Consider the following 23,914-nt stretch of genomic DNA (forward strand, 5'->3'; position numbering starts at 1 on the left):
GTTATAGGAAAAATGGCTGAAAAGAAAAAATTCTGACTTTACAATGCCAAATATAATAAATAGCTAAGATCACAAAATTGGGGAAAAAATGTGAATTCTGGTGGGAGTGGTGTGGGAAGAAGCAATGACAATGAATGAAGAAAAATAAAATGGATGAATTTTAGTTACTTCATAATTTAACCTAAGCCTAATTTTGATTAAATAGGCCCAACTCTGGTTAACTGAGACCAGAAGTTTCTTCAAGTCTAGCACAACAAAGACTAAGCTAAACAAAATTAGTTATCAGAATGTATTAATGTCATCCAAAAAAGGTTACAAATAAATCCCATTCAACTTTAAAAACCAATTTATTTTAATATGAACTATAGGGCTCAAATAAAATCTCTTTTAGACTCACTTTTCTAGAAAGCAAGTCTGTGAATATCTGAGAAACTCATTAAAAGAAATAACAAATGAAATCATTGAAGTCAGCAGATGAAAACAGAAAATATTTATTTTCTTATTTCTAATTTCCTAACTAGATTAACATTCACTCAAATAGAAAAACAGCAAAGATATCTTTACGGAATAAAGGTTTTTAAGAAATCAATTGAAGGAGTGACAAAGCTTACCTTTTGAAGTTTCATATCTCCAAAGTTGGGTTTGTTTTTGTGTTTTCACTACATCAAATGGTAAAGTTGCAACAGATGCAATCTATCAGAAAGTAAACATTGATTATTCTTCATCTTTGAATAGTATAGTAACAATAAGCTCCCTGTCTCCCCCTAGGCTTCAGAATTTGTATAATTAATGAACTATTTAACATGAACATTATGAATCTTGAAATTTCTCAGACTTGTGAATGTTAAAAAATTCCCCATTGGGGAATTTTTCATTGGGACAATTCCCTATTGGGACTATTCCCCATTTTAAACAGTGAAGCTACTTAGATCTAAAAAGTGAGAACTCTACTTAGATCAGAAATGGGAAGACCTCTACTCCACTGTACTTAAGACTGCTTTAGGGGAGAAAACTCCTTGCTGAACAATGAAAAATACTTACACCCATACTTAAGCCATGCCTATTTTTAGAATTAATACAAAGGGGTGCTAAGTACCCATAAAGGTAAGGCAACTTGTGAACTTACAAGGAGCAAAGAGGAAAAAACTTACTCAGAGATTCTAGCCTACTCAGGTGTGGATTACTAAAAGGATTAGTCTACTCAGGTGTGAATTCAGAATGGGCTGTCCTTTGGAAAACATCTACTGTGATTGGTAGATGGAAGAACTTAGGGGAGGTGACATAGGAGAAAACCCCCTATATAAGAAAAGGACAGGCTATTGAAAAGAGGAGTCTCTTGAGAGACAGCCTCTAAGGAGGCTGTTGAGAGAAGGACAATCTCTAAGGAGGTCTCTCAAGGGAGGTTGACTCTGGAAGGAACTGCCTCTGGGGAGACTCTGTCCCTCTGAATCCTCACTTGAACAGATATTATCGTGAGTGATTAAGGAATGACTGATCTTTTCTCTTAGGGCTTAGGCCTGGGTTGGCCAGGGCTGCCTGGGCCAGCCTATTCTTTTCTCATTTATTTTCTCATTTATTTTCTCATTTATTTTCTCATTTATTCTCTCTCTCTCTCTCTCTCTCTCTCTCTCTCTCTCTCTCTCTCTCTCTCTCTCTCTCTCTCTCTCTCTCTCTCTCTTCTTTGATTCCTCATTGTATTATTAATTAAAATCTCTATAAAACCCAGTTGACTTGGGTATATTCATAATTGGGAATATTTCCCTGGCAACCACCTTAAATATTGATTTAAAACAAGACATGGTATTGAAAACATATTTCCTACGGTCACAAATTTACTCACCCACTGTTATATCTACTACAGTTTACAACCTCAACTATTTTAACTCTTACAGTTTATGACCTTCAACCATTTTAATTATTACAGTTTATGGCTCCCACTCTTTTAAATGCCACAATATTAAGAAAATCCTAACTAAATCTGACTGTCAAAATAAGATAAGGAGGCAAAAATGTTACCTTCAAATAAAAAATAAGCACAATTATTAACGTGATAAATGTTAATGTTCTTCTTTGAACCACTATTCTCATATTGGCCTTAAGATACTGAGGAATATAAATATTTTTAAATCAAATATTTTAAAAGAACACTTTCTTCTAATCTGAAATACAGAAAAGGAAAAAAAAAAACCTAAGTGTGAAAATAGACTTCCAATGTAATAGTATGTCATTCTTGTCTTATTTCAAAAGGTATTAGATCTTAGGGGCAGCTGGGTGGCTCAGTGGATTGAGAGCCAGGCCTAGAGATGGGAGGTCCTAGGTTCAAATCTGGCCTCAGACACTTCCCAGCTGTGTGACCCTGGGCAAGACATTTAACCCCCATTGCCTAGCCCATACCACTCTTCTGCCTTGGAGCCAATACACAGTATTGACTCCAAGATGGAAGGTAAGGGTTTTAGTTTAAAAAAAAAAAAAGGTATTTGATCTTAATTTTCTGAACAAATAGTTTAAATGAGAAATATTTGAACTGTCAGTTCTGGATGCCTTTTCTAATAGGAATGGTAGGAAAATGGCTGATGACATTAAATATAAATAATCTCAAGGTCAATCTCTTCCAATAACTGCCCCTAAAATCATTCCCTTCGTCTTCTAGTTTTTAACCTTTTCCTATATAGTAAGCTCCTTCTTAAACACTACCTATAAAGCAGCTCCTTTATCCCTTAAAGGCTTCTCTTGACTCTAACATCTTCTCATGCTATTATCCTATAACACTTTTTCTCCTGTTCATAGTCCAATTGCTTGCCTCCATTTCCTCTCTTCTCACCTGCTGAATCTTTAATCCCTTTCAATCTGACTTCTAACTTCCTCATCCAATTGAAATCTCTCTTGTTCATGGTTAACAATGATCTCTTGGCCAAATTTCATGGCCTTTGCTCAATCCCCATCTAGCTTTCTAAAATAGAGAGGTCCTTCCAGGCAAGACCGAGTTCATTTTGGGTTTTGTGTCCTTAAATGCATAGAATGGTGCCTCAAACCCAGAAGTTATGCGTATGTGTCATGCCGCCTCTGACACTGCTGACCATACCTGGGCCCCTCCTGTGTATTGCTTAAACCGGACAAAAGCACAATTGCAAAGTATTTAACAAAATAAAATTTTAAAACTAAACATAGATGTAACATTACACTTTAAAACTAAGTCAATATGCGGTGGTGCGCTTCCCCACCCCCATTTTTATTTGATTTTGATACTGCTGCTATTGGCGACTCTCTACTACCTGGATTTTCCTGAAAATTGCTTTTAGTTTTTCTCTATCCATCTCCTTCACCTCAAAGCACAGTGCCTGGCATGTAGCAGTTGCTTAATAAGTGTTTTCTGACTAGAACATAATTTATGTCCTATTCCTTTAGGTGTGCCCCAGGCCCATGTCTGAGCCCTGTTCTCTTTGTTCTCAGTGACCTCAATAGCGCTCATAGGTTCATTTATGATCTCTATATAAATGACTCTCATGGGTAAAAGTCTAGCCCCAGTCTCCTGTGCTTTAATTCAATATTTTTGCCTCTATAAAGTTTTGGGTTACACTTTTAGGGCTGTAAGGGGCATTGGTGGTTTGTCACAAGGATGAGCACTCTGGTCACAGTACCAAAGGAAAGGGAAATTGGAGAACTTGGGGCTACAGCAGACCAGAAATCCTTCCTTGGTAAAGTGCAGGGCACACACCAAGAGTACAGTGACTCTACCAGGAGGACACTTCCTTAGAAGCACCAAAAGCCTGCAAATCCCTAGAATGAGCTCTGGTAATAGCAGCCCAAAAAAATATGAAGAATGGAGCTGTGCCTCTCCATACCCAGTGAGCTGAGTCTAACTTTAACAAAAAATTCAAAGTCAAGAAATGGGTAGGAAAAATGATCAAGCAACAACAAAAAAAAGAATTTGACTTAAAAAACTTATTATTACAATGGTAGGGAAGAACAAGACTGAGAAGAAGATAATGTTAAAACAGCTACCCAAAAAAGCTTCAAAGAAAAATACTCATTGGATCATATTAAGAGGATGATTTAGGGGATGGGACCAGATAGATAGGTTTGGGCCAGTAACAGAAGATTAACAGGTTCGGGAAGGTCAACAGAGACCAGAGCAGGCAGAGCCTGACTCTAAGATGACACAGATCACTCCGTAAAATGGGAAGTAGGTTTAATAAAAGAAATAAGGTAGAAGGATATGGGATAACCTAAAGCTAATTTGTCTAATTAATACCCCAGGATCTAATATATCTTCACAGAGATTTCTTCAGTGATATTTCCTACACTAATTCTCTCCTCACTGCCTAAAATCCCCAGTCCCTGTTCTTGGCTAAACTAAACTAAACTCCCCTTAGCTAGTTTTAAGGAAAGGATCTGTGTAAGCTTGATAAGGCCCAGGAAAGGTCCTAGATCCAAAAGGCCTAGTCTCACCATCAGATGCCATATGGTTCAGGAACATCAGGAACTGCAGAAGATAACAAGCAGATCAGCAAAGCAAGCAAGGCAGCAGGGAAGCTGGACAGCAAGACAGGATAAGAAATTCAGGGTATCATAGGGTAGTATCAACCCTTAAGGAAAAGCAGCCTGTCTCAACAGGTCAAATCAGAGAAAGACCCCTAAAAACCTCAGTTAACTGCCTCTCCCTTACTTTCCCATTCTAAAATTTTCTTAGTCTCATGCCTTTGCAAACTTGCTCTAACCCTCTCTTCCTTATAACCACCCAAACCCAACAAAAACTCCTAAAAGAGTTATAAAGAAGAAATGAGTGGTATGGAAAAAAAAATACGAGAAAGTCACGAAAAAGAATTTATAGCTTGATAAAAGAGGTACAAAAAATACTGAGGAAAGTAACATCTTAAAAAACAGAACTGGTCAAAAGGTGAAAGAGAGACAAAAATTCACTAAAGAAAACTCCTTAAAAAGCAGACTTGGTCAACTGCAAAACAAGGTACAAAATATAGAAGAAAATAATTTCTTAAAAGCTAGAATTTTGCAAGTGGAAACTAATGAATCTATGAAGAAACATTACAACAAAGTCACAAGAAGGAAAAAAGAAGAAAATGTGAAATATCTCATCAGAAAAACAAATTATCTGGACAATAGATCAAGGAGAGATAATTTAAGAAGTACTGAACTACCTGAAGGTGATGAACAAATAAAAAGAGCCTAGACATCATATTTTAAGAAATTATCACATAAAACTGCCATGATATCTTAGAAACAAAAGGCAAAATAGGCATTGAAAGAATCTACCAATCACCATCAGAAAGAGAGGCCGAAATGAAAACTCTCAGAACATATCCAAATTCCTAAGCATCCAGGTCAGATAAAAAATAATTCAAGAAGTCAGAAAGGAACAATTCAAATATTGTGGCACCACAGTCAGGATCAAACAAGATTTCCCAGCTTACACATTAAAAGAGTAGAGGGCATATACTATTCTGGAAGGCAAAAGACCTAGGATTGCAACCAAGAATCACCTAACCAGTAAAGCAAAATATAATCTCTCAGGAGTATAAATGAATAGTTAATGAACCAGAGGATTCTAGTTCATTTATTCCTGTTGAAAAGATCAGAGGTGAATAAAAAAATTTTACATTCAAACAGAATACTCAAGAGGAGTATAAAAAAGTAAACATGAAAATAAAACTATTTAAATTCCCATATTGAAAGATGATACATGCAACTCCTAAGAATTTTATCATTAACTCAGGTAAAAAGAATCTACATAGACAGAGGGCATGGTTTTGGGTTGATTATGTTGTAATGATCTCCAAAAAATATGAAGGGATAGTAAATAGGATGCATTGGAAGAAGGGAGAAGAGAGTAGAATGGGGAAAATATTTTGTTTGGGTTTTTTTCCAAGGTCACACAGCAAGTTAGTGTCTGTTTATTAAAATCTTTCCCATCTAATGTTTATTTCTTCTTTCTCATTCTATTATTCTGCTTCTCTGAAAAGAATAGCAGGCATATGGAAGGGGGTTGGGGAATGTGGAAGCTGGGGCTCAACACCCAGGGCACCCCAGTCTTCCGTGGCTCAGCCCCTGCCTCTGAGGTTAGGTCAGGGATCAGGAGGGAAGGCTCCTTAGGATAGAAACCGCTTTCTCCTGGCTCCAAGTCTTTGTGGAACTGGTGACCAGTCCATCAGAAATACCAGAGCCCTCCAATTCAGATTTACCTGGGTTTTCTACCTTCAGGGCAGGCCAGGGGAATAGAATTCCCTGGGACTTATATGCAGCAATTGAGGGCAAATCTAGGTAAGGGCAGAGCAATAACCAGAGGGGATAACTTACAATGGTCCCAGGGCTAAAAGGCTGAGACCTTCCCCCTACACACACATACACACAGAGACCAGTGACACAGCTGCGGGTGCCTCTTAGCCTCAGGGAGGATTGTGGAGCTGGAACAAGGAGTTAAGAGGTAAGGCTAGGAATTTCCCTGTTGACTTTTGGGAACCATGGGAAAATTTTGACTTTGCTACAATTCCATGTTGAATCACTCCCATAGATGGAAAGGACCTTCAAAGTCATCTAGTCTATCCCATTTTATAGATGGGGAAAGTCCCTCTTTGCTACACACAATGCTGCCTTCCTTTTAAAAAATCTTGCTGGAGATGGAGATGGCATTATCTTCCTCAACAAATTTCTATAGAAATTGGGTTCAAAATGTGTCAAGTTTCTGAAGTAGGAGAACTAGTGGAGGAATGAGGGAGGGGAGGAGGAGGAATACTCACAGCAAGAGACAGATTTAACTTCCCCACTCTGTGATTAGAGCAGGGATGGGCAGAAATTGAACCCTAGAAGTGGCCTTAATTCCCATTCTGAGTTCAAGTTTGGTCACGAGTTCCCACTGTGGCATTCACCAACCAAATGGTTCTCTCCCTTCTAGGTCCTGCTTTCACCAAATATGGGGTAGGGGTGGGTAGACACTGCATAGGGACTCTGGGTCTGACTGTAGCCATGAACATAAGTCATCCCTGGGAAGGTTTCTGAAGGATAACACTGTCTCCTGGCTTCTCTCATCTTTCTTGGACTTCTGGCTATCTGAAGGCAGCCACAGGTCCAAAGGAGAGGTTATCTGGTTGGTGAGGAGAAACAGGAGTGACCAAGGAGGGAGGGAATGAGAGTTGCCATCCTGGGCTTCAATAACCGAGTGTGCTGGGGCTGGAATGTGGCAGGGGAGGGCTGGGTTATGGATGGCTTGGTCTGGAATTCTATCCTGGGGCAGGAGAGAAGAGATTTGTTTCTGTTGTTAGTGTGTGTCTGTTTCTCTGTGTCAGTCTTTCGGTAAATTAGCCTGTAGGTCTGTCTCTTAGCATCTCTGTGTGTCTGAATCAGAGTATCTGTCCCATCTTTCTGGTCTCACTCAGGCCAACGTTTTGGCTTGGTGTATCTGTGTTGCTCTCTCTCATCCAGTGTCTGCCTCTGTATTTGTTTCAGCATATCCTCTCTTTCTCTGAAAAGAGTCTTTGTGTCTATATTTGTCCCTTTGTGTGTGTATATGTGTGTGTGTCTATCTCTATAGGTGTATGTGCCCCAGGGGGCAGCCTTGGCCTGATGGTCTTGGCCAGGTAGTAAGAGAGGTCTCTGGGTGGGGGGAGGGCTCCTCGGAAACGGTGTCCAGCAGGCTCAGACAAGTGCTACTTGCACTTGTGGATGTAGTACCCAGTGATGTAGCCGATGATGAAGATGACAGAACAGAACGATTCCCGGCTTCCCGGTGCATAGTTTATTGTAGACCCGCTCACAGCCTGAGCTCTCTGGGGTCGACACATTCATGCTGACCTCATCCTGGCTGTTGTTCCATCGGCTGTACTGGACGGCGCTCTCCTGGGGTTCCATCTTTCCAAGGTGGGAGTGAGTGAGAAAGGGCTGGCCTTAGAGCGGAGCCCAGATCAAGGGCTGTGGTTCTCTGGCTAGATGAAGACGCCAAGAGTCTTCTCGGTCTTCGGAGACAGTGTTGGGTGCGGAAGGGCTGCGCGCTCTCTGTCTGTCTGTCTGTCTGAGTCTCTCTCACCTGAGACTCTCTCCCTCTCCCCCGCGCCCCCCGGCTGCGGCCCAATAGATGGGTCGGAGGAAGATTCCTCTGGGGCGTCTCTGGCCTTGGGCAGAAGTGGCTGGGGGGGTTTCTGGGGAGGCCACCAGCTCAGCCCGCTCGCTGGACTCGGAAAATGTTTTAACATAAAAGAAGCACACAAGGAAGAACTCTATACTAGATGGAAAATGGTGAGTAGAGTGATGCAGATAATGCCTGAACCTCACTCATCAGAACTGTTTCAAAGAGGGGAGGGAAAAAAAGTTATATATATAACACACCTATATTCACTTGAGTGTTGTATATAGAAATATAATTTACTCAACAGAAAAGAGGAGGGGAAGGGGGGACAGAAGGAGAGAGAAAGAGACACACACATAGAAAGAGACAGAAAAAAATGGGATGGAGTGAAATACATTAGTAATCATTAACTGTGAATGTGAATGGGATGAGTTCACCCATAAAATGGAAACTGAATGGATTAGAAACCAGAATCTAACAATAAGTTGTTTAAAAAACACACTTGAAACAGAATGATACATATTCCAAGTTAAAATAAAGAGATAAGAGAAGAATCTATGATGCTTTAGCTATAGTTAAAAGGAGAAAAAAAAAGCATGGGTAGCAATCCTGATCTCAGACAAAGGAAAAGCAAAAACAGTCCTAATTAAGAGATGATTAGTGAAACTTTTATGTTAAATGGTGCCAGACAATGAAGTAATATCAAAAATTTTTATAGCCAGTTTCATTATAAAAGCCTCTTATAGGCAGTTTCTATTATAAAAGCCTCTTTTCTCAAATATATACTGAGTATAGAACTGAGACAAAATTATAAAAATAAAAGTTCCAGTTAATAAATGTTCAAAGGAAATAAACAGGCAATTTTCAGAATAAAAAAAATGGAAAAAATGCTCTAAATCACAAGTGATTAAAGAAATGCAAAATAAAACAAATCTTAAGTACCACCTTACATCTTTCAGAAATAACAAATGCTGAAGGAGATGAAGGAAAAATATGTATATGAATTAACTGCTGGTGAAGTAGTGAACTGGTCCAACCATTCTGGAAAACATTTTGGAACTATGCCCAAAGGTGCATACTCTTTGACCCTACAATACCACCATTAAATATTCCAAAAAGATCAAAGAAAAAGGGAAAGGATATAATATGTACAAAAATATTTATACCAGCTCTTTTGTGGTAGCAAGAACTAGAAATCAAGGGGATGCTCATCAATTAGGGAATAGCTGAACAAGTTGTGGCATATGATTTTGATAGAGTATTACGGTGCCATAAGAAATGATATGGAGTGGTTCAGAAAACCATGGCAAGAACTATATGAACTGATGCAAAGTGAAAGAAGAAGAACCAAAAATTCATTGTGATAGTTGTAATGATGATCAACTATAAAAGTCTAGTTTACTCTGACAATACAATGCTTTAAGACAATTCAAAGGATTCATGATATAAAGAGAAATGATGAACTATGAATGCAAATTGAAGCATAATTCTCTCACTTTATTTTTCTTGCTTCTTTTTTAAAATATAGCTAATTATGGAAATGTTTTGTATGATTTCACAGATATAACTGATATAGTGCTTGCCTTCTCAGCACATATGGGAGGAGGCAGGAGGGAAAGAGATAATTTGGAATTCAGAATTTAAGAAAAATGTTAAAAACAATTATTAAATCAAAATGTTTTTAAAAAGAATATTCCAAAAGCCTAACTCTGCTCATTCTCTTCCACAATAAGCTCCAGGAACTCTGTCCTACCGCTAGGTCCAAATGCAAATTCCTAATTTTGATATTTAAAGTCTCTCACAACCTGCTCAGCTCTAACATACTTTCACAGGTCTTTATGTTATTTTTCTTCATGAACTCTTCTGACAAATCAAATTGGCCTTCTGACTCTTCCTCATATTCTATATGGACCTTCACATAGGTCAGGAGCATCCTATCTTCCCTGCCCCCGGTCACAAGAATATATTCTCTCCTCACCTCAACCTGTTAAAATCCTTCACTTCCTTCAAAGCTCCTTCTACCATGAGGCCTTTCCTGCCAATGCCAAAAAAAAATTACTTTCTACTTACTCATTTGTACATATTGTTTCCCAGATGAAAACCCAAGCTCCTGGTGCCAGGGGCTGACTCATCTCTAATATGTTAGATTGAATTATTTTAGGTAGTGTTTACTTACTAATTAAAAATGTTTTCAAGGAAGTATTAGCAACAAAGTCTTCAATTGATTCCAGCACTACAGACTACTTAAAACACTTGACACAGATACAAGGTACAACTTAAGGATTACTTCCTTAATGAGAAATAATATACTACAGGAAAAGCTATATAAACTTGGAATTGGTCAGAAAGGCTTTGGACAAGTAACAAATTGATAGTCTGTTTCTTTAAATGCAAAATGGAAATAACACTTGTACTTCCCATTTCATAAGGATATAATATAGCTTAAAATGAATCAATTAATGAGTACTTATTAAGCACCTACTATGTGCCAAAATCCAGAAGACTCTAGGGATACAAATATAAAGACAGGATAGTTCCTGCCCTCAGAGAACTGAATTATATTCTACTGGAGGCCAAAGCATGTTCAGAGACAAATCAATACAAGATGTTCACAAAAAAACATGAAGTGATTAGGAGGCACTAATAGGTACCCAAGAAGTCCAGATTGATAAATGAATTAATATATGTGAAAGAACAAGTGACTTAAATATGAATTATAATTACTGGTTATCCACAGATATCAATGACCTAATAAGAATCACAAATGGGTTTCTCCTCTTCTGATGCAACTTGCAAAGTCTTGGATAAGTCCTTTAAACTCCCTGGAGCTCAGTTTCCTCATTTATAAAGCGAAAAACCTTTGAAATCCCCACCACTTCTAAATCTATAACCTATATAAGTTGGTCAAAAATTTGACATGAGTTGTCAATGGAGAGAATCTTTTTTAAAGGCCCATGTTTATTTTAGTATCTACATATATATTTTACTATGTTTAAAGCATTTGGTTTATTATACTTAGGCAGTATTTTAAATACTTCAGAAAACCACTTTTTTGAATGGCTGAATTGTTTTAAAGTCTTTTTAAGGCACAGGACAGATATGTGACATAAGAAGAAGAATGATGCAATGGCAGAGGGTTAGCTTTAGAATCAAGAAGAGATAGATTTGAGTCTAGCCTCTGACATCCTCAATAGGGACAACATTTCAGCAACTTAGGCAACTACCTGCAATCATAAGCTACCGAGGACTTGGTGATCTGCATTGTTAGAGGGAGTTTCTAAACCCACAGGTACTTGTGCCAATAAAATTCTAAGATTAGACACTTTTCCCCCATCAAAAAAACTATTTACACATTATTTCACTTAGTATTTATATATACAATTTAAAATTACATGACCATAATTATTCTAAAATATTAATAATAGAAAAATGACTCACAGAACCAGATAATGCTCCTGCAGTAAAATTAATCGCAAAGGTTGACTCATGATTATCAGAGCATTTGCAAAGCCACTTCTTAAGCACTTCAAAGTTATACCAGTACATTGCTGTGAAAAGAGAAAAGAAATATTTTGAGAAATGGAATACAAAAGCTCCTATTATAAATCTGTACTATATTAATAAATGGAGAAAAGAAAATATTTAATCTAGGACAGAATCAACAGCCCATTTGTTTTCTGCTCAGTTTTTCTCTACTCAAGCACATTTTTAGGTGGCATATAAAAGTGCGGGCAAACCATATTAAAATGTAACTGGGGAAATATTTAACAAAATCAACAAAAATATAGAACATAATGTCAATATGTGGTTTTCTAAGTTATCATGTGGCCTGCAGGAATCCTTACATATGGGGCTTGTTTCAATTTGAGTTTGATGCCACTGGCATAAACAACCTAAAACATTATTTAAAATAATCCACAATAGCATTTTCACAAAAATTCAGCCTTATTCCTCTCTATGTTAAAGGCACAGGCTCAAGAATTTCTTTATAAAAAAAAAATAAATACGATGATTATTTTTCATATTATAATGACCAAACTTGACTGGGGAAGAGAGTTAAGAAAATGCATCTACCTCATTTTACTACAGGGATTCAAGAGATTATGAGTGGGAAATATTGTATAATATATAGGTAATTTTTTATAATAAGATTTGCTGAACCAGTTTTTTTTCATTTTTCATCTTTTCACAATAGAAGTCTAGATGGGCAGGATTTAATCAAAAATGAAATGTGACATAAAAAGAAAGCTTTCTGAAAAAGATAATTTTGGTAAGAAATCTCTTTCAATTTAAGTGAAGTACTGATAAATGGGGAAAAGAGGGAATTACAGGGAAATATATAAGTAGTTGTGGTTAACTTTTTTTCTGACTAGAAAAACAGCATTATGGAGAATAAGGTATAAGTCTAATTTTTTGGTCACTTTCAGCTGAGACATTTTTGTTGTGATTGTGAAAAGCAATTAGAAATTAGTCAGGAAGTTGCAATTCAGTCACTAAAGTAGCTGAGGAGAGGAACTACCCATTCTCTCTGATAAGGCAAGATAACTAAAGTGTTTGTTTTTTTTAAACCACATAGAACTCAAAATTCAAAAGAACTCTTTAGAATACTATTAACTCCTAGAATGGAGTCAGGATAAGTTGCTGCTTAAGCCTATTTAGTTAAAATTAAAATCAGAATAAATTCAGTTATTGGTAACTTTACAAGCTTAATGATAGAACAATTTAATTTATATCACAATACTGGGATTGCTTTAAAAATTTCTGTACAGGAGAACATTGTACACAGTAACTGAAGTATTGTGGGGGCAATTAAGTGTAATGGACTGCTCTACTTGCAGCCAATGCAATGATCCAGGACAATCCCAAGGGACTTCTGAGAAAATACTATCCATATCTAGAGAAAGAACCATGGGAGTAGAATCACAGAAGGAAACATGATTTATCACTTTTTTATATTGGCACATGCTTTGGAATTTTGGTCTTAAAATATTACTCTATTACAAAAATGAATAATATAAAAATAGGTATTGAGTGATAATACATGAATAACGCAATGGAATTGCCTGTCAGCTCAGGGAGGGAAGAGAAAAGGGAGAGAACATGAATCCAAGAAATTTCTGTATGTTACATCATGAATTATATTTATTATGACAGTGTTACTAATTGCTAGACAGTTCATTGTAATGGTGTGATAGCAACTGGTAGCTACAGATAAGAGTCCCTTTTTGTCCCCCACCCACCTAGAAAAAACCCCACAGAGGATGGAAAAAAGATTAAGTAAGCATAAGGATAGCAGAAAAACTTGGTAGCAAATGGTAATGGAATTGGGATTTTGCAATATATCATTGCTAAAAAATACCTATGCACCATAATAATAGAATGTATATTAAGAGGAGGACTTACAAGAACCAGGAAATTATCTTTATATTTTAAAAATTCATTATTGCCAGAGTTATGAAATTCTTAAGATTCAGCTTAAATTCTAGTCTGCTTCTTAAAAAAATGTGGAAAAACTAGAATTAAAGAATACAAGTATAAGAAGTAAGGGAAAAGGTACTATGAAAAATATTTTCAACAGCTAAAATAAGGAACTATGGAAGAGAAGTTCAGAAGGATGACAATACTAGCAAGAACTGATACACCTCTTTTAGGTTTTCCATGCATTTTACATAGTATCTTAAATGATCTTCAAAACTACAAGGTTGATGCTATCCTTAAAAATGAGGAAACTGAGGCAAAGATAGGTTAAAATACTTGCCCAGGGTCACACAGCTAGTAAGTGAGTAAGGATTTGAACCCAAATGTTCTAACTCCAACAGTTTACCACTCACTCTACCACCTAGCTGCCTAAGTTTATAAGTATGTAAGAAGTTACTGCTTAATATCTTATTTTTTTACATAAGACAAGAAGACAGGCAGGTTTGATTTGGCTTAAAAATCTTACTTTTTAAAACTAACCAGTGAAACAGACTGCAAAGAAGCACTGCCTTTTCTTCTTTAGATATCTTTCAGAGATTAGATATCTCTCTGGAATGGGGAGAGGATTAAGACACTGGTGTTTAACTGATCTTAAATCATACAGTTCCATGATCTTATGTATCAAAACAGTATATGCCAACATGCATGAAAGAAACTAAGAGAAGAAAAGGATAAAACAAAGGAGCAGCAGAGAAAAGAAGAGGGAAGAGAAACAAGAGAATAAGGAGGAGAAAACATAATTCATGTAGGTGTTAGACAAGCAGAAGTTGTTGTGATACGAGCATTATCTTTCATACCGTTTCTTTTTCATAATTTAAAAATTTCTCAGCAACTAGGATCCCCTTACTTATGAAGTAACTTTCTGCTGATAACTCATACAACAATCAAATTCAGCGAATTCAAAGGAGTCGACTTTCTAATATTCTTTGATGATTCCATGGAGAGCAGTGGTAAAAATGTTGTCATCTAAATGAACCCCATATCATCCATGGCTGACCTTAAAATACTTTTCTTTTTAGTGAAAGTACTAATTTATTCTACTAATTATGTTATGTTCAGACTAATATTAAAGTAAGCTTTCATTCACCAAACAAAATTTTGTCAAATGTGAACCAAATGGGAGAATAAGAGGCAAAATGTGGATCATAAATATGCTTCAATTTATTTATATCTAGAAGCTCAGCATGGATTCTGGCATTTTTGAGGTATAAAAGATGATAACACAACCCAAGAGAGGCTTAAAATATGATTCATTTACAAAGTGTACACATAACATAAGTAACCAAACACAATCTAAAATTCATACTACAATTCATACTAAAGAGATAAATCCTACCTGAGAAAGGCACATCTCTAAGAACAGTAGGACTCCAACCCCTCCAGAGTGAAATCCAACCATCCTGTGACAATTTCCTTCTGATAAACAGATGTAATTCCTTATAAGAAAATGCCTTGGATTGCATTTTGGTTCTAATCAACTCTAAGGGACTTATTACAGTTACTGCACCTACTGAAAATAATATACATACATATGTCAAAGTATACATGAAAAAGCATAATTTAATGTCTTACTGATATTAATAAAAGTTCCATATTTCACTTGAGGTGTGATCAAACTTTAGGTCCCAAATATATACTGCTACCACTATATTACAACTTTTTTATCACTACAGATTTCCCACATATTTCATGAGACATCCTTTTTCTCAGGTGATATTTACCAAACTCCTCTTTCCTATGATATCCTGGTTCTTCTCATTCCAGGTCCCTGTCCATTCAAGTATAATATCAATTCATTCCCTATAACTCAACAAAGGCCATGGCAAAAACCCCTTTCCAACCAGCACCCTTCACACTTCACTTCTAATGGGTAGAAGCTCTCTTGCTTCGGACTTATCTCTGAGCATCCATGTCTAGATGGAAAAAGATCAGTTGATCTGAATCCAATCAAACACACACAAGTTCATCTTTCTTGGGTGGGCTTGAGGCACTAAGTTTGCCTAATTTCTGATCTATAGACTCAAAGGTGAGGCCTTCAGAAGGAGGGAAATCCAAGCTAAGTTTAGCAAGGAACTTTTTTGATCTATGATAGATATCACAAAATTCTGTGGAAGTGTAGAACTCCTTATCAAAAGGTCTTTTGACCCTGACTGTGGCAATGTAACTCAATAATAATTTGTCAAGTGCCCATTATGTGCAAAGCACTGAATTACATGATGCCTGCAGCAGCAAGTTATCACAGAAAGCACCTTAGACCTGGAATCTGAAGCCCTTCTATCTAGGATCTCTAAGATCTTGAATCTTGGAGTTTCAACTTCCTCACAGGATTATTATAAGAAAATCACTCTGTAAACTGTAACAATGCTATACATAATGATGCTGGTATTATTAGCTCTATGGAGGATGTGCAAATAAAATAGCACCACTACAAAGTGGATTTAAAAATAACATAGTAGACTTTGACTCACATCTGGCCAGAATTCCAGCAAAAATTGGTATGTAGGCATCATTTTCTAGTTTAGACTTCATAAATGAAGATAACTGGTCATAACAAGTAAAGTATATAACTGTAGCAGGAACTGCCATCACTCTGAAAAAGACAGATCAGTTAAGAACCCAAAGACAAGAAAGCTCAGTGCATGCTCAAAAGCAATCTGAAGTACTCACTACAAAAGCAAGCTGAATTAGATAAAAGCTAAAACCCTCAAACTTTGCTCTGGTTGAAGAATATCACAAGTCCTCTAAGGCAGCAATTTTCAGACTTCTTTGGTCTGTCTTGTTCACCTCTTCAACAGGAGAAATAACCTGTCCCATATCAACCTATTGATACACTCTAGGGAGGAAAGAAAAACTAAAACCTCTATGCAAGAACTAATGAGATATTGGGTATTACATTTGATAGATCATCAATATATGTTTTTAATTAAATACTGTATCTTTGTTATTCATTCAAGTCAGGAACCAGGGATAGACACTCTCATCTTAGAAACATCTAAAATATATTTATACTATAAGACTATATAAACCACCTAAAGTGTGGTACTTATAAGACCTCAGTGATAATATTTTTTAAAAAAAGAACAGTCTATAATGAAATCTAATGAAAAGAATAATAGTTGGGCAACATGAGTACTACTAGTCTTGGCACTAGTTATTAACAATTTTTTGTTACATAAAGCCCAATTATAATTTTATCAATAAAACTTACCAGTGACATATTAACTCATATATAAATATTGTGGAATTTTGGGGAAATGACAGCTATTTAAACAGAAAAACAAACCATAGCATATTTCATATAATATTTATATTCACATATTATATATTTAATATTATATATATCCTTCAGTATGAGGCTGACCTAGAGAATGAGAAACTTAATTTTTTTTACAAATGAAATAAAGCACTTCAATGTTGTGGAATCATACACAGGCACAATATAGGTAGTATAAAAAAATCAAATTCCAACTCACAGTGTAGGAGGAAGACCACTCCACAAGGATTTTATGCCCTCATTTCGAATAATTTTCAAAAAGGCATCCTAAAATGTAATTGGAAAAGAATGACTAATAATGTTCTTCTGAGCTTGCTGACACAGAGACTTAGTAGTAATTTTTCTTAATGAATTTTCATTATTTTTTTTACCTCATTAAAAAATCTACCTCAATAATACATATGAAGCATGCTGAACTAATATTAGGAAGATCTGAATCTGAGTCTTGGCTCTGCCATTTATAAATTGCCTGTGGCAAGTCAGTTTCCCTCCATAACATGGAATTTAACTGATCTGTAAGGCTTCCTTCATTTTAACATTCTGCTATTCTACTTCATTCTGGATGTATTTATAAATATGTTTATGTTTGTTTATATATATGTAAACATATGTTTATAAAAAGTACTTCTCTCTCAACCCCCCCAAAAAAGCATAATTAAAATTCTATCCAGATGACTTTTCTTCTTATCAAAATCAATTCTGGCTTTCGACTCATGTAACTGTCAATTTAGGTACCCATAATATAGAGCAATACAACTTAGGGAGTCCAAAAACTGGTTTTTCTAAACCAGGCAAGATTAAAAAAAAAGAAAAAGAAAAAGAAACTACAAGTTGAAATGACATTACTATCTATCTATGTGTGTATACACATATATAAATATGTATATAAAATGTATATAAAACTATAAGCTGACCTAATTCTTCAAATCATTGTTGCATTTTGCCCCCAAACCTCAACTTTCTAAATAAATAATTTCAGTATGTGGTTCACTTCTTTCACTGTCTCTCCATTTCACTACCTGATAGCATCCTTGCTGACATCACTTATATTCTTTACAGACTTTAATCAACTATGTGATGATAAAGATAAGATCTACTCAGAAGATCACTTTTGTAAGTTTGCCTTTTCCTTACTAACATCCTTGCTGAGTATGCCTTCATGTAAATTATTGTTAAAAAACCTTAAAGATGGGAAAGTTTATAGGTCTATAATGCCAATTAACAAACCTTAACACAATAATAATAATAATTAATAACTCCACACTGCCAAGATACAGCACTATATCAAAGGGATCGCATAGTATACTTATACTTATCCAGTACACACTGGACTTAAGAATCAGAAGCCCTAAGTTTGAATACTTCCTCATTAGTTGTATGACTCTGGGCAAGTTACAACCTCTACATGGAAAATTGGAATCATAAAAGCACCTACCCTAAAAAGGCTGTTATAAGCATGAAATATCTATAAAATGCTTTGCAAATCTTAAAAGTGTTATATTATATTATACAAAATGATAGTTATTATTTATACCAATAATCATTTTTATGATCAAGTATTATTAATTTCTGGATTGCAAGAATGATCCTCTATTAGTATAGCAATAAGTTTAATATCTTACCAGCAAGAAAACAAATTATCCATCAATTAGCTTCAGTAAAAGCATTTGACAAAAAAAAAATTTTTAAGAGGATTTTTCTTTAATAAATTTTAAAAGTATTTGAAACTAAGAAACAGCATTATATATATATATTGGAGAAACAGTAGATAATATCTAAAGAAGAGTGTCAAAGTAGGAGTATCTACGCTTTACTATTTTCATTCTACATCATAATCTTTGAAATACTATGAAACAAGAGAAAAAAACCTAAGGAAATAGGGACAAAGAAGAGATGAAAATGTCTCCAGTCTGTAGATCATGTGGTGACTATGTAGACATCCCAAGAGTCAGAAAAAAAAAAGGTAACATGACCAGCAAAATAACAACATATTTCACAGAATTTAAAGGAAAGACAAACAGACAAAAGTATTTATTGAGCACAGGGTATAATGTTGCACACTGGTGATACAAATAAAACAATGTAGGCCATGCATGCTCACATTCATGTAGCTTACATTCCAGTTTGAAAAGATAACAGAAAAAGATGAGCTGTAAAGGGAGGCAGAAGAGTGTCCACACTGAATAAGACAGTTGGTAAAGAGGAAGAAGAAATATTGGCAGAGCAAGTTGACCTGTGGGTAAAGTGAATCGTGGCTGCAGCCCATCCCACATAGGGGCTTAGGCAGGAATTTGCCAATCCAAAAAAGATAAGAACAGAAAGAAAACATTTTTTCAATAACCACTTGGAAAACTGTTCAAACTCTAATAAGATAAGGCATATTTATCAATCCTCCAAAAAGCATTTACTCATTGCTTGCTGTGCATCAGGCATTATACTAGGCACTGGGAATATGAAGACTAAAATTAAACAGTCCTAGACCTCAAAGAGCTTGCATTCTGTGTCAGGAAAGGTCTTACAGAGGAGCAGGGATTGGAAATAAGCTTCGAAGGATTCTAAGTATCCTAGAAGTGGGGCTAGAGATGGGAGAAAGGCAGCCATGATCCCATTATATTCAAATACAACAATCTGTTCAGTCATCACCTGTTTTTTGTGACCACAAAGAATGCTTTTATTAATCTCGCTTTTATTTAGGGATAAAGACTAGAGAGGTGATTTCATTGGTAAAAGCAACTCCTCCTGTGCAGGCTGATACCTTCTCTACAGCTTACTGTCACTGAGAAATATCTGATATACTGAGAAGTTAATTGACTTGCTCAGGATAGGTAAAGGGCAGGACTTGAATCAAGGTCTTCCTGAGGCCGGCTCTCTATCTACTATGCTGCAATGACTCTGCTTTGTTACATATAAAATCTTTTTTTCTGCCTTTGACTTCCTTGATGTAAATGCCAGGAATGCTATCACAGGGCATTTATCACAAAATATATCAACAATTTTACCTACTTTTTCCATATAATTCCAAATTGCTTTCTAATCTGGTTAGAATAATTCACAGCTCCCTCAGAAAACTAGTGTATCTGTATTACCATGACCTCTTAAGGCTTTTTCTTTATTTTATCATCTTTGTCAAATTTATAGGTATAAAATGAAAACTGGGTCGTTTTAATTATTTTGTTTTCATTCATTTTAATTTTTCTTATTACAGACGTGGAACAACCTTTGCAATTGTAGATGAACATTTACATTTCTCCTCCTAAAAGGTATTTGTTCACATCCTTTGACTACTTATCTAGTGGAAAATATATCATAAGATCAGGTTTGGAGATGGGACCTCAGAGGTTATCTAGTTCAATGCTTTCATTTTAAACAAGACAAAACTGAGGCCCAGAGAGTTGGAGGTGACATATGAACCCAAGTGCTCTGCTGATAACATTTACAAGGTACTTTAAGGTTCACAAAGAAATTTATATACATTAAAACTTATTTTTCCCTGGAAGGCAGGGACTGTTAACACCATTTTGCAGATAAGCTGAGGCCTAGAAAGGTTAAATGAATTTTCCCTGAGTCCTACAACTAATAAATATTCAAGGCGGGATTCAAACCCTCTTTTTTAGCTTGAATTTGGGCTTTAATTGGTATAGTCAATTCTGTTATAAGGAAACCCCCACTAATGCCAATCTGCAACTACTCTACAACTTCAAAGTCTTGAGAGAGTTGCTTGGGGCAGTGAGAAGTTCAGAGACCTGTGCAGGTTCCAGCTACCAGGGTATCAGAGATGGGGGCCATGAAGGCAAGTTTCCTAAGCTGGAGGACAGCTCTCTCTCCACCACTACTCACACTGCTGTGGCTTCACGCTGTGAGGCCTTACAGTCCCAGAACATTAGTGCTAGAAAGGACTCCCTTACTTTACAGATGAGGACACGAAGGCTCAGAGAGACCTAATGGACTTGTGCATTATTATACAGCAAGCATAGAGGAGGGCAGGAAGCAAACTGGGGTGAAGGGAAGATGGAAAGGGGTTTCGGTTCCTCTCTCTGTCCTTAACTTTTAACAGCTCCTTGCTTTTTCTCTCCTAACTGAGAATGGATGGCTTTACCTTTCAAACCATACTCTGACCCAAGCACATCTTACCCAAAACAAATAGTGGAAGAGAAATAAAACCATCTTCAAGCAGGAGGATGCATTTAGAAAAATCACCAAGAGATGAATGAGAATAAAGGAAGGCACAGAAATGCATTTAGAATCACAGAAAGACCATCCAGTTCAACCTCTATCGCAAAGAGCAGAAACCTGAAGCCCAAGTAGCCCAGGGAACGTGTCTAAGGCCACCCAGCTGTGGAAGAGACTTTATGGTCCTTTCCAATTTCCACTAAAGGTGACCAGGGATTGACAGTATAAAGAGATTTTACATTACTGTATGGGGCTTTAAAAATAGAAAATGATGATTTAGTGCAATTTCCTTACCAATGTTCCACTGAAACGGCCAGGCTTCTTGTACCATGCTTTGTGGCTACCCTCGTCACAGTAATACAGATGATCCATCAGTCCATTACAATATAAAAAACACCTTCCTAATGAAAAATACCACAAGTCATTTCAAATAATGGCATTCCCTTTATAGATATGCACTCTGAAAGTTTATTTGCTGATCTTAAAAATTAAACACTAATCAGAGAATCACAGAATTGCAAAAGATCCCAGAGGCCGACTAGTTCAATCTCTATTTGAACAAGAGAAACCTCTGGGACAGAGCTGACGGGAGGTCATTCAGTTTTCCCTTGAAGATCTCCAGGGATGCGGCGCTCGCTCCAGGCCAGTTTCTGATAGCTCTAGTGAGAAAGTTTTCCTTATAGTAAGGACTGGGTTTCTTTACAACTTCCATCCAATGAGTAGTTTACTCTCTTCAACCCAGCAGAGCCAAATACCTCTGTTTCCCACAATAGCGCCTTAGGTACTGGAAGGAGTGACCCTGTCCTCTTTGCTCCAGGATAAACATTCCCAACTCCTACTGCATGATCCTGAGGCCTGCCACCATTCTGGTTGTTCCCAGTTTAACTACTGAGCCAATCACCTAGAACGGAAAACAAGGCTCCAGCCACGTCAGTGTGAAGAGGAAAGGTTACAGCAGGTCAGTCCTGGCCCTGCTTCTCCCTCATGCAGCCTCGGTTCACAGGTTGACAGCATCTGTATTGGCTGAGTTTTCCCTAAAATGTGTAAGTCTTTTTTAGCTGCTACCTAGCAGTATCTGTCCCATCCTGAACTGACAAGTGTAAGGCTGCACTTACCTTTCTGAAAGGCAATATGGCCTGGGGAAGAAAAAGCTGGCCTGAGCCACAAAGATCTCAGTTTGTGACCTCTTTCTGACACACACTGACTCTGGGATCTGGAGAAAGGCCCACAACCTCACAATTTTTGAGGCAGTTCTCCAAGACTGTGAGCTGTGAGAAGGTATTGACCCATACTACTAAAGGGAGATTCCCTGCAATGAAATCCTAAGTTCATTCCCTATCCTCCTCCTTAAATTTCATCTTATTAGATCTGGTCTAATATTCTAGCATGTTTTTAGATGCTGATACTGTTAACAAACCAGATGATATTCCCCACTACCTGCCTTGGCATCAAATCTGAAGAGGGCACAGCTGGGTGGCTCACTGTATTGAGAGCCAGGCATAGAGACAGGAGGTTCTTGGTTCAACTGTGACCTCAGACACATCCTAACTGTGTGACTCTGGGCAAGTCACTTAATCTCACTGCTAGCCCTCATCACTCTTCTGCCTTCTAAACCAAAACTTAGTATTGATTCTAAGATGGAACCTCTATGAGAGATGACAAAAAAAAAATTGACAAGTATTCCATTTATGACTTTATCTACATCACTGATAAAAATGGCCAATAGTAAAGGGTCAAACATTCCACCACAGCCCTCTTCCAAATATTCATGAATCTGGATGTGGCCAGTTCTGATTCACTTACCTGTACCACTGTGTAGCCCACTTTTACTCATTTTTCAAAGGAATAACATGAGAGACTTCTCAGATGCTCTATCAGAATCTAGGTAGGTGATATCTACATAATTTTTCTGATCTACAAGTTTAGTAACTCACTCAAAAAAATGAGATTAATATTAAATGACTTGTTCTTGATGCATTTGTGCCAGTTCTCTGTGAACACAGCTTCCTTTTGAAGGGGTGTTCACTCTCTATCTCATTAATAACACATTCTAGAATTTTGCCTGGGAGAACAATTCTCCTTTCAGACTCTATTCTCTTCCTCTTTTTTTTGGAACACTAGAATATTCATCCTTCTTTAGTTCTACAGTACCCTCTCTTCCATTCCCTATTATCTTTCAAAGATCATCAATCGTAGTCCCACCCTGCCAGATATTTTGGTGAGAATACAGTTCATCTGGAGCAGTTAAGTAAAACTCATTAAGGGCATCTAGGTGGTTCCTTAACATACTCCCTACTTATCTTGCGCAGTGATAGCCCATTAGCTACACTTTCTGTATTTTCTAGTCTAGAGATTATTTTCCTTGGCATTAAAAAGAGAAATGAAATAAGAGTTGAACAACTATTCCTTCTCTTTGCTCTTATCACTGTCCTGTCCATGCCAACTAGTGTCCCTGTTCCTTCTTGAGTTTCTTCTTTGCACCAATATAACAAAAAACAATTTCTTCATGGTTGTTATCCTTAGCATTTCTTGTCTACCTCACCTGATTCTCACCTTTAGTGCCCTTGGATGATTCAGGGCTGAATTGAGATTCTCCTAGAGCTTCATTCAATCTGACCATGCCATTCCCTTGCTCAAGAATCTTATACAGCCCTATTGTTACTAGACACAAATTCCTCAGCTTGGCATTTAAAGCCCTTCACCATTTGGATACTTTTCATGTTGCTCTCTTCATATACTTTAGAATTACACTCCAATTTGGCTTAATTGCAGGTCCCAAACATGGCAACGTCCCAATCCAACCCAACGAGAATTTATTAAGATGTCTCATATGTAAGGCATTGTACCATATGCTGGGGATACAAAGGCAAAGACAGAAATGAAAACTGACCTCTTGGAACTCATATTCTACTGGGAAG

At 36.8% G+C, this 23,914-nt stretch overlaps 1 protein-coding gene and 1 pseudogene across 3 annotated transcripts in view; both read right to left on the minus strand.

The window, feature by feature from the left end:
* The window catches only part of SLC25A40 (solute carrier family 25 member 40), an 89,304-nt gene that overhangs the window by 34,069 nt on the left and 31,321 nt on the right, over window positions 1–23,914 (minus strand). For all 3 annotated transcript variants that reach the window (XM_007504945.3, XM_001377612.4, XM_007504948.3), the window contains exons 4-9: window positions 21,291–21,397; window positions 17,026–17,093; window positions 16,021–16,142; window positions 14,889–15,062; window positions 11,513–11,622; window positions 612–693 (exon numbers count right to left, since the gene is read on the minus strand). In XM_007504945.3, the coding sequence (XP_007505007.1) occupies window positions 612–693; window positions 11,513–11,622; window positions 14,889–15,062; window positions 16,021–16,142; window positions 17,026–17,093; window positions 21,291–21,397 (663 nt within the window). The remainder of the gene's footprint in view (window positions 1–611; window positions 694–11,512; window positions 11,623–14,888; window positions 15,063–16,020; window positions 16,143–17,025; window positions 17,094–21,290; window positions 21,398–23,914) is intronic.
* On the minus strand, window positions 702–9,632 carry LOC130454650 (small integral membrane protein 1-like; annotated as a pseudogene).

The sequence above is a fragment of the Monodelphis domestica genome, chromosome 5 (genome assembly GCF_027887165.1).
Source record: "Monodelphis domestica isolate mMonDom1 chromosome 5, mMonDom1.pri, whole genome shotgun sequence".
NCBI lineage: Eukaryota > Metazoa > Chordata > Mammalia > Didelphimorphia > Didelphidae > Monodelphis > Monodelphis domestica.